The sequence below is a fragment of the Diabrotica virgifera genome, chromosome 5 (assembly GCF_917563875.1).
Source record: "Diabrotica virgifera virgifera chromosome 5, PGI_DIABVI_V3a".
NCBI classification, from domain to species: domain Eukaryota; kingdom Metazoa; phylum Arthropoda; class Insecta; order Coleoptera; family Chrysomelidae; genus Diabrotica; species Diabrotica virgifera.
The window spans coordinates 95546410-95558993 of NC_065447.1; the positions used below are offsets into that span (position 1 = coordinate 95546410).

At 33.4% G+C, this 12584-nt stretch overlaps 1 protein-coding gene across 1 annotated transcript in view; it reads left to right on the forward strand.

Annotated features, from left to right (window-relative positions):
• LOC114333014 (protein O-mannosyl-transferase Tmtc3) overlaps positions 1-12584 on the forward strand; it is a 1018587-nt gene that overhangs the window by 740182 nt on the left and 265821 nt on the right. The window contains exon 8 of the mRNA XM_050651491.1: positions 296-660. Coding sequence (XP_050507448.1) covers positions 296-660 — 365 coding nt within the window. The remainder of the gene's footprint in view (positions 1-295; positions 661-12584) is intronic.

Here is a 12584-nt window from a genome sequence, read left to right on the forward strand (position 1 = left end):
CCAGAGACTCGAATTGAATCAAAACGAAAACGATTATTTTCTTTTCTTTTTCATACCTTACTCGGTTTAGAGTACAAAATGACCACGTTTCGTTAAAGTATTCTGAGACGCATTGTTGGAGTGCTCCTCCTAGCGGCACCGCTTGGTACTATCGTATCTCGGTTAACAGAATCCTGACTCGTGGTCGAAATTTATTTTTATTCATTTTAAAATGTTTTTATTGTGCTACTTGGGCTTTTATCTCACAGATTTGAATAATTATTCTCATCTAGTAACATTCTTCTCTTTTTTTCAGGTGCTCACATAAACGTAGGACGAACATACAACCACCTGAAAATGTTTAAGGAAGCCGAGGAAGCATACTTGAAAGCCAAATCCCTTCTACCCAAAGCTAAACCGGGCGAGAGCTACCAAGCCCGGATAGCACCCAATCATCTAAACGTTTTCTTAAATCTCGCTAATTTGATATCGAAAAACTCGACACGACTGGAAGAGGCCGACATGCTTTATAGGCAGGCGATAAGTATGAGAGCGGATTATACGCAAGCTTATATTAATCGAGGAGATATATTGATAAGGTTGAATAGGACCAAAGAGGCACAGGAAGTATACGAGAGGGCCCTTCTCTATGATAGCAACAATCCCGATATCTACTACAACGTAAGTGCAATTTTGAGTTATTGTATAGGGCTTCATTTGTATGGAAATCTGAGCAGAGTAATGAGAGTATAGAGAGCATTTGAAGTATTTCGGATAATCAGAAAGCATTTATATCTTACAATTCCATAAATTTGCTGTAAATTCGTTGGATACAATTTTTTACACTGTCTCTGGTAATTTTTTGTACACAGTAAAAACTGAATGTATAGGTATAGTTCAGGGAAATAAGGAAAAAAAATATCCTGTTGGTGACACAACCCCCTCCAGGCCGAAACCAAATTTTTTGAGAGGTATGGACATCTATATTAATAACCTTTATGTTTCCTGCAGCCGGTTTTGATGCTATACATAGTTATAAACAAATGAAGATCAAAAAACGGTAAATTTTCGCTTCTTTCGTCTATAACCAAAAAGTTAATGGTAGGGGAGCAAAGTATGCTAAGTGTGCAGTCACTCGAGCGTTACGAAGGCCTATTGGGTTGTGAAGAGTAGGTCCTAAAACTAAAAATAGTTAAGTAAAGTTTTCCATTTTAGTGGGCGCTTGCCATTTTTTAATTTATTTTCCATTTACGCCATCTATGCATAATTCGAAAAAATGTTTTGAATAAAAGTTACTTATTTTTTCGTAAGGAATCCAAATCTGCAATAAAAAATGGGGCTCCTATTTAAGATTTTAAAGTAACCCCCTACCCCACCCCGTGGGGGGTCGTGTTTGGTGCCATTAGATAGATTTTTCAAAAATATTAAATAAGTGTATTTGACAGTTTTTCGATCTGATGTTCATTTCGCAAAATATCGCGAGATTCATATTTAAAATATTAAATTTACCCCCCACCCTCACCGTAGGAAGTCGTGTTTGGTATCGTTCGATCGATTTTTAAAAAATATTGAGCACATATTTTTTAGTTTTTTGATATCTCATTCATTTCGCGAAATATTCGCTTATTTCTTGTGAAACTTTGGGACTCACCCATTTCCTTACGCCCGGCTCAAATCGTCAGATTTTTGAAATATACACTCTTTTGCATGTACTCAGTGTTGCCAATCAGCGGATAATTATCCGATTTGCGTACCTTTTCGATAGTTGTCGTATCTTCTTCGTATCTTTAAATAAATCGGATATTTGCGGATATTTTTCAGTGTATCTACCATCGACTAAAACTTTCTCATCCATATATTCCCAACACCAACAACACAATAATTTTGTTGGTTCCACCCAAATTTTTATACTGGATGAATGTTAGTGACATCCGATACTTTTCATCTTTTATGACAAAAGGGACATGTGCCAATCTGCCGTCCAATGTTATTTATGAGTTTTTAGTTTTTAGTCTTTAAGCTTATGAAAGCTAATTCACGCACGATTTAGTTTTATTTTAATTTTATGCACTTTTATTCATTTATTCATTTTATGCAGTTTTAAAAAAATATAATGCACTGCCTTAATTGTAGTTATATACATTGTAACATTGGAACAATTTTGAATAAAAATTCTAGGAGAGTTGGTCACGGATTTCCACCATACTTCATTCCACGTATCTTGCTGAGATTGCTAAATCCTTATTGGTTAATTGATAATTATAAAATTTTTATTAAGAATAAAATTTTAAAATAAAACAGTTAATAATTTAATAAATAATAAATAATTTAATTTCTATTCGATAATTAAGACTAATATCACCTGTCTTACAGGTTATATATTTTTCTACACTTTAACCACAGATGTACACAGAATATATAACGTTACGTACATGAGATGTAGTTAAATCGGTTCTTTTTTTGTAAAGTTCTGTCAAATCTAATATCTTAAACAAAACCATTTAATCAAAACATGTTATACCTAACTATATTTATGATATTCTTGAGAAATGTAATGGTACTATGCAGAAAAGAACTTTCCGGTACAGAAACGTCATATTTCTGCACACTACTGTCAGTTATCCTGTGAGAAAATATTAAGTTTGTTAACATAAAATTGTGCAGAAAAATGCATTTGGAATAGTTTTTGTAGAAGAATCTACTTATTTGAAACTAGTAGTATCTAGATATCTACTAATTAACTCAAAAATTCTTCAAATTTTTTGCCTATAAAAATTATTTAGTCGGGCATTAAACGTTGAACGCACCACGGGTATTATGGATAATAACCTTGATATCTTAATAACTACAAGACTGTCAAATACATTTCTATTGTTTTAGTTGTTAATAGAGCGTAGGCGCAAAATTTCGGACCAATAATCTTTAAACGTATTCATTTTTTTCGAATCCTGAGAAAACTAATAAATATTTTTGAAAAATTTTAACGCAGAATGAAAGATTACATTATTACCGAGGGCCGAAAGTCCCTTAGAATAAACAAAATGTTTCTTTTGAATGAGATATTTGAAATTAAAAATCACACTCAATATTCTCTTTTCCTTTCACCCCTGTAACTTATTAGAATAAAAATTATAGAAGTCTTCAGGGCTTTCGGCCCTCGGTAATAATGTAATATTTCATTCTGCGTTTAAATTTTTAAATAATACTTATTAGCTTTCACAGGACTCGAAAAAATAATGCATTTAGTTATTACGTTTTAATAAAATAATATTTAAAAGTGTTTTTTTTTACTTAAATAATTATAATAAATATCACGATCCAAATAATGAAATATTTAGATTTATTTATTTATTACAATTTATTTAATACAAAATACGAATAATATAATAATAGTAAGTAAATAGTATTTACATACCTGAATTAGGTAATAATCAGCTAGGATACGAGATTTTCATCTATAAACGAAAATTTTTAAACTGTGAAACAGAGAATTCAGTAGATTAAAGGGCCGGTTGTTCGAACGCTAATCAGAAATGGAATCAACCGATCATTATCAAATATTTAATTATTGTCAACGTCAACTTTGATTGGGTTGCTGAAAACATAATTGATTACAATTATGAGATTAATTGATTAATTAATTAATTATGTCAATAATTGTTACGTTAATTTATAATTAATAATTAATTAATCAATTAATTATGTTAATTATTATAATGATAATTGATTGCAATCAACTGATTGGCGTAAGAATAACGGATTTTGTTATTTGATGGTTGTTAAGGGGACTAAAAGAATAACATTGGCAACATTGATTTTAATAACAGAATAATTTTTGACCTAGCGTACCTTTTCGTGACAAATCGGATATTTTTCGAGCGATCATCGGATAATCTAGAGAAATGCGATTGACAACACTGCATGTACTTAACTTACCTTATCTTAATCTGACAATTTCGAGTTTTTTTAAGGATAGATTTTTTTCCGGGCCCCCCTTAACGAACTCCCCTGCATTAAGAGCCAATATATGGTAGAGGTACATCTGCAGGGCACCAGGTTTCTCCCCATGTGATAATCTGACGCGCTCGAGTAACTGCAAAAATCCAATCCATAACTCAAAATTTATGATTTATTTTGCAATTTTCTAAGCAAAAAATAGGGATAGACATTTTGCAACCAAATTTGTTTAAAATGCTTAACTTTTTGGTTATACACGAAAAAAGCGAAAATTTACCGTTTTTTGATCTTCATTTGTTTATAACTATATACATATTATCATCAAAATCGGCTGCAGGAAACATAAAGGATATTAATATAGATGTCCATACTACTCAAAAATTTTGGTTTCGGCCTGGAGGGGATGTGTCACGAGAAAAATCTTATTTCTCTGGACCTTATAAATTATGGAAAAATTTATTGAACCAAACGATAGTCATCCAAAGGTCTATTTTAGCAGTGCTCCAAAACATAGTTCGAAAAAACCTCAGAGTAATTAATTCATTACAAAATGTCTAGGAGTCTAGAGGTTTAGTTTTGGTATAGTATAAGTAATAAAATAGTAGCAACATTTTAAGAACTGGCCTTTGGTCCCTTTTTTGTTTACACCAACGGGTTCGCACGGGTCTGTGTGAAACGCTTAGTTGTAGTTGGGAAGCAGTCCCTTACTAGAGTGAAGAGGTGTTAATTGATTTTGAATGTGATTTAGCAGTTCGTTGGTAGAGTGGAAAGTAATTTTACATTTAACATCAATTATCAATGCAAGCACGCGGTAAGAGGGAGCACTCTATCGGAAAAGTAATTGATTTCACATAAAAATCTTATACGGATATTTGAAGGTTTTAAAAGGTACATTAGGGCAGGGGTCACCAATTAGTTTCCCTGAGGGTCCGTTTCGAAAACCTATGACACTTCCGGGGTCCAGATTTATGCTGCCTGTGTCTGACTATTCTGATTTGGTTTTTTTGTGGATTCTTGTTAAAAAATATCCCCTATAAACAAATCAGAAGGGTGCCGGGCGAAATTTTTGGGCAGAATTTGTTTAATATTTTTTTTAACAAATTCAAAACATTACCTTTTTTGCTTGCGAAAATATGTTTTATCATTTTTGGGTCATCTTAAATAAACAAGATCTGTCATTTTATTAAAACTTAAGAGTCTTCAAGCATCGCAAATGCATATTTTCGCATTTTTCAGATCTTAAATCGCTTATAACTCAAAAACTATCTACTTTTCAGAAATATGACAAGAGACCTTTATTGTTTATAATTACCGAAGAAACCTAAAAATACATTTTTCGAGGCAAAAAAGTAATTTTGAATTTGCTTAAAAAATTGTTTCATCCGGCACCCTTCTGATTTGTTTAAAGGGGACATTTTTGAACAGGAATCCGCAAAGAAATCGAGTCAGAAACATTCTTCATACGAAAGTGGCCTCACACATGGATTAATATGGAAAGGAAAACTAATAATATTTGTTGAATTTGCTGCATTATAATGTTTTTTGGTTACTGTATATTTTTCTGTAAGTTTTCCTGGTACATTAAATAAAATATAAATTCATTGTGTATTGTTTTGATGGTATTATCATCAGTATATTTTGAAAACAGCAGTATTGTAAATTGTTACTGAGAATATTTTAAAAATTAGGAATTTATATTTTGAATGCTAATGAAGTTTTTAGACATCTTCAATTTTGTAGAAAGGAAACAGGAATTTAAAATAAATAATCATAGTACAAAATGCTAATTAACATGTTATCTTTTCTACATTAGTTTCAATGCAAAGTGTTTGTTGCAAACTTATTAAATCTGAAAATTATTTTAATTAAATGCACATCTGAAAAGTACTCCTACTTAACACATAGTAAAGAGCAAATGAATATAAAAAAATGCACATGACAATTTTATATTACAGCTTACTTAATTTCAAAATTAATGATTAGTAAGTATGACAATAAGAGGAAAACTCTTTACAAAATTAAATTATCAGAGAGAAAAATGACATTTTTTTATGTACAACCTGTCTGAAGTTTGGAGTGAGTTTAGTGCAACTGAGTCTCATTAGGGAGTTGAGATATTCATCTGTTAAGTGAGATCTCTACCGATTGTTAATAAAGTTTATTCTTGATAAAGCGGCTTCGCACACATAAGTTGAGCCAAATATAGTACACAATTCCATGGCCAAATATTTTCAAAATTGCCAAAAACTAGGTATATTCTGAATTTATTGACGGTCCGCACAAAACTAGCTCACGGTCCGGATGCGGACCGCGGTCCGCTAATTGGTGACCCCTGCATTAGGAGAAGCTGATGAAAAATCCATGAAGACCTACAGCTGATTTTACTCTGTTTTTAACAGTCTTAAAAATAAAAAAAATGTCTATAAAACGTTTCTTATACATTTTAGAGAAAAATGGTTTAAACAAAATTCATATATCATAAAAAGTTCTTAAATTTTGAGTTTCGGAATTAAAATACATAAACAATTGACCGACATGATTGCAAAAATCCGTTATTTTTACAATAATTTATAAATGCGAACAACTTTGGTTTTTGCATAACGACATGTAGTATAACTACTCATAATTTTTTTATTTTTGTTTTCTGGCGTTGGTGTTGAACCTTTAGCCACGTAATTACATATACTTATAACTAACTCAGGGGAGTATGTGTGTTGAGTAAATGTGTTGTTACTTAAAAAGCTCAACTTTATTGTCTTTCCAAAGATACGCTAAGTGTATCCGAACGTGTGCAGTTCCCCCGGCGAGTCTTGTTCTTTTCTTTAAGCCGGGTCCAGACACGTGTAACGTGTAATGTAAGAGTACGTGTAATTTAGCATCAACAGTGTGGACGTCACACGAACGTCCATAGGAATCGTTTAACGAATCTTGGTTTCCACTCAGTTGCTACGAACAGCCGAATAGGGATGTCGTGACAGCAGGTAGGTACCGCTTTTATTTGTATATTTACTAACTGAAGACAAGAAAAAACGTTCGGTGCGTCAGTGGTGGAAAACTGATTTGTATCAGAAAGATCTAGTTTACTTGAGGAACTAAAATCTCAGCAAATGAGTGGCCAATATTAAAACTTTACCCGGATGCCGCTTACTGATTTTGAATATTTATTAACATAGGTAGATTGCATCTAAAATATTAAGACAAGATACTGTCATGAAATCTGCAATTTCACAACAAGATAGACTGGCACTAACATTAAGATTTTTGACAAGAGATTCATATTCTTCTTCTTCTGGTTTCTATCCGTTTCGGATGAAAGAAATCATATTGGCAATCATAAACTTGCCCGCTGCGGTTCGAAACAGTTCCTTGAGGTTTTCTTTAACCATGTTATCAAATTCCTCAGCCATGATATTCTCCTTCTACCGGGTCCTCGCTTACCTTTGACTTTACTTTGCAATATCGACTGCAGCAGGGAGTAACGGTGCTGATTTCTCATAACGTGTCCCAGATACTGTAATCTATAAAGCAACATCTCAAATGCTTTAAGTTTTTTAATAGTGGTGTCTGTAAGCGTCCATGCCTCCGCTCCTTACAATAATACAGCGAAAACGTAACATCTCAAATGTCTCATTTTTGTATTTAGGGATATGTTGTGGCTTTTGAAGATGGAGCTCATTTCGTTAAACACCGTTCTTGCCTTTCCTATGCGGCACTTTATTTCCTGTACATTTGTACATGGCTCCACTGCTCATTTATAATAGTTCTTAAGTACTGTTTTATAGCCTTCGTGCCAATCAAAAATATTACTATAACTGGGATATTCTAATAACCGATCATTGGTGGCTAGTAGAAATAAATGTACTAAATATAATTATAATAATGATAATAGCACATACGATGTACATACTATTACATACATACATATTTATTTATATGGTTTTAGGCCTTTTTATGTCACTGATACAGCAATGTAACCTATTTTATTAAAAAACCAAATTACGTTTTCTGTGCACGCATCTATTAATAAACATGAAATGCATGCGATATGTAGATATGAAGCATTTTATGTTGGTACATATTTTCCTACTAAAATACATACAGCAGAATTAGTTATTTACTCTCGAAAAAATTTTTTGGATCCCAAATACCGGGGTTTTGCTGGTAAGCAGGTAGATTCGTCAAGCGATTGCTCGCCACACGCCCAAACGGTACAACTTTCACAAACGCCGTCCAAACGAGTGCTGCGAGCGCCTTTGTGTTCACGAAAAAACCGACTGGCGCCGGGTCCCGGCGAGCTCCAGCGCGAATGGTACATGTAATGCTCGCAGTGCCGTCCAAACGCAGAATTCGTGTTTCATTACACGTTACGTTACGCATTACATTACACGTGTCTGGACCCGGCTTTAGGTGCCATCTCCGCGACAGAGGTTGGCAATCATCACGGCTGTTCTTATCTGAGATACTGCTGCTCTGAATAGTTCGGTTGATGTGCATCCGTACCATTCCTTCAAGTTACGCAACCATGAGATTCTTCTCCTTTCTACACTTCTCTTGCCTGGATTTTCCCTTGTATAATTAATTGAAGTGTGTTGTATCTCTCATTACGCATAACATGCCCCAGGTATTGCAGCTTTCGTGTCTTGATAGTTTACAATATTTCCATTCTTTTGTTGACTCTTCTCATGACTTCGTTGTTTGTTACGTGCTCGGTCCACGATATCTCCAGGATTCTTCTATACACCCACAGTTCAAATACTTACAAGTTTTAGTAGTCGCCGCGTTAAGTGTCCATGCTTATATCCCATAAAGTAGAGTTGAGAAAATATAACACCTTGCCAGCCTTACTCGCAAGTCTAATTTCAGCTTTCTTGCACAAAGTACGTTTTTCATTTTATTGAAGTTTGTTCGTGCCTTCTCTATTCGAACTTTGATTTCTTTCTAGTAATCGTTTGTGTAATTAATTATTGTGCCAAGGTAGTTGTAGTTTTCAACTGGTGAGTACCGATCCCACTATTAGGAATTTTTAATAGAAATTATTTTCACTTTTTAATTTTTAATAAATGAAAAAATTCCTACCCCTTATGAGATTCGTACTCACGACCCCTTAATCTCAAGGTAGACCCTCTTACCACTGTGTCACACAGGGGGGTTACTCAAAAATGTGGCAGTTAATGAGTTGTTAAAATGTGCTAAATTTCAAACAGATCGACTAAATAGTTAATAAATAATTCAATTTGTTTATCCCGGATAACAATTATTTAAACAATTGTACTTGCCAGTGGCCTGCGGTTCATGGAAGCAAGGGAAGCATTGCTTCCCTTTAGTTTCCGTAGATTTAAAGTTGCATACGAGAATATTTAATTATGTATTACAAGCATCAAGTACCTAATAATAAAAGCAAACGTATTTTACTCTATTTTGTCATACAGTAAATAACAAAGCAAGAAATACTCGTAAGCAGCGCTGCATGCTGCATATCTAGCTTTCCTTCCGTACGCAGACTCATGATCGTATTTCTACGGCGGTATTTGGAGTTATGTCGGCATTCGGCATAATAATCTGATTTCAAAGTTGTTTCTCTCCAGCCTATGAAAAAAATCACCGGCGTTACACGCTTAGTGGCGAGTTCAAATTTCGGGCATATCTCTCGCTTATACGTAATTTTTGTGAATTGCATACATGAAGATGTTTTTGGTGAATTTAAATGGGATTTACCAGCATTTGAAAATGATGGGCTTCGTCGACTGATTTTGTGGAATTATGAAGATGGATTTTATTGAAATATTTATATAAATAAATATGTAGAATTATTTATATTATAAATACTAAATATTTATTTATTTATATAAAGATATTATAAATATGTATTAGTGTTTTGGAAAATGGTGAAAATGTGAAAAGTGGGATACAGAAACCATAAATAGCTCAAGAGGATTTTTGAAAAGTTTAAAAAATTATTTGAATTTTAATTTTTAACTTTGCTTTTTTCAGAAATATTTTCATTCTCAGATAATTTATTTAATGTATTGCAATGCAAGATAAACAAGATTGGTTTCTGTATAAAAAAATTGCGAATTTAAAGATGTTATTAACAAAAAGAAAGAGATGACTTTGAAAAATGTTGGAATAATATGATGGCAAGAAGTTTTGAGTCTAAAAGGAAATGCATGCGCACTGATAATATTGGAGATGTCGAATCGTGCTACCGCCCGCCGACTATACTATCCAGTTTTTAGATCAAATATGCCAACGAATGGAAAATAGGTTTTAAGAATTTTGATGACCGAAACTTTTAATACATTCCAATAAACACATTTTCCTGAAAATTAAACAAAATCTTTGATGCGTCTTTATAGACAATATTTTGACTTAATCTCATTACGTTCGGAACCAACAGTTTTATATAAAACTGAGGATATTGAGTATTGACACAAAAAATATTGCCAGTGAGTTACTAATGTTTTTAAAAACAACTTCTTTGGACGAAGCTTATTCGGAGGTAGTGAAATTATGAGAGTTAGTACTGACCATTCCAGCTACTAGTGCCTCTGTAAAACGTAGTTTTTCAACTCCAAAACAACTAAAAAATTACTTGCGAAACTCGACATGGCAAGATCGACTCTCTAAAGTTTCCCTTTAAGCAATTAAAAATAAATCCACAATGAACAAGTTTTTTTTAGCTGGCTGGATACCATATATTACAAAAGACAAGTAAAATCCTTTATAAAAGGAATATTTATTAAAATTCCCTAAAAAGGGCTACATCACAAGCTGAACTAGTTTTCAATCTGATAACAGATCATTGATTGATCATAACAGATTGAAACATTGACCATAGATTAATAAATTAAACACATGGATGCACAGGATATTACATGTATTATACCCAGGGTACCATCTGACCCTAAATTGAGTTGTTCACATGTTGAACGGTTGTTGGCAACAGTTGCCAACTATTTTCATTTTGATGGTTAGCATGTCAGCTTCTTGTCAGCACTGATGATGATCTCTTATCAGATCGAAAACTAGTTCTGTAATGTAGCCCTTTTTATGTAATTTTTAATAAATATACCTTTTATTATAAAGGATTTTACTTGTTTTTTTTTACAATTAAAAATAATATGGTTACAGAAATGTTACAATATCCATGTTTTTTTTATTGTTTGTTTACTGTGCAATCAGTCTAAAAAAACAGACCATAAACACATTTGTTGAAATTTACAATGGCCCGAAGAGAAATATTTCAATAAATATTTACTCTACATGAGTATTACAATTACGTTTACAATTAGTGTTTGTTAAGTTAAGAATGGTAAATCTAATGGAAATTTTTGCTTAAGGCGTCTAATTTGTTGACTATTGTCTAATAAATTTAGCGCTAACATATTTGGGTGGTTTTCTAGTCGCTGTAAATATTTATCACACTATCACTTCACTCACAGTTGGCACTTGAAGGTCTTGTAGGATGTCTTTGTTGCTTACAAACCACGGCGCATCAGTTATTGCACGTAACACCTTGTTTTGAAACCGGTCCATGATTGCTAGATTGGATTTTGAAGTAGTGCCCCACAACTGTATTCCGTAGGTCCAAATTGGCTTGAGTATGGCATTGTATGCTAGTAATTTATTTCTCAACGACAACTGGGATTTTATTCCGAGCAACCAATAGTATTTTCTATATATTGGTGTCAAGATGTTTTCTTTTTTTCCATATATGAGTTTTCCAAGTGAGTCTCTTGTCCATATGTAGGCCTAAGTACTTTACAGTATCTACCGTTGGAAGGGGAGCATTTTTGAGTGATATTTGAGGAGAATCGCTATTACATTTAGTGAATACTATGTGGCTTGATTTGGATTCGTTAAGTTTTGTCTTCCATTTCTTAGTCCATTTCTGGACTTTATTTAGGTATTCTTGGAGTTGGTCTGCTGCAACAACGGGATCTGAATGTACCGCCATTATTGCGATATCGTCTGCAAATGTGGCTGTATATACTTTATTGTCCGTAGGCAAATCGGAGGTAAATAGTAGATACAGGATCGGCCCAAGAACGCTACCTTGAGGAACGCCTGCCTTTATGAGATGTAGACCGGTTATCTCGTCTTCATATTTTACCTGGAAATATCTTTCTTTTAGGTATGAGTATAGTATGTCATACATGTTCTGGTGTAGGTCCCTTTTTAGTTTATAGAGTAGTCTCTGATGCCACTCCTTGTCAAAAGCTTGACTCATATCGATGAATGCAGTTGAGCAATATTGCTTACTTTCAAAAGAGTCTTGGATTAATTCTACCAGTCGATGGATCTGTTCAATTGTTGAATGTTTGACTCTAAATCCAAATTGGTGTATTAGTAGAAGTTCTTTTTCTGCAATAATATTCATTAGTCTCTTAGCTAGTAATTTTTCCATAATTTTCGACATGACAGGCAGTAGACTTATTGGTCGGTATGAAGTTGTTTCGTGTTGAGGTTTACCAGGTTTAGGGATTAGTATTATTTGCGTTACCTTCCATTGCGCAGGAAAATATTTTAGTCTTATGACGGCGTTAGTAAGGTAGGTTAACATAAGTATTCCTTTTCGCGGTAGTTCTTTCATAATTCTTCCATTGATTAGGTCGTGTCCTGGAGCTTTTTTAGGGTCTAGCTCTGTT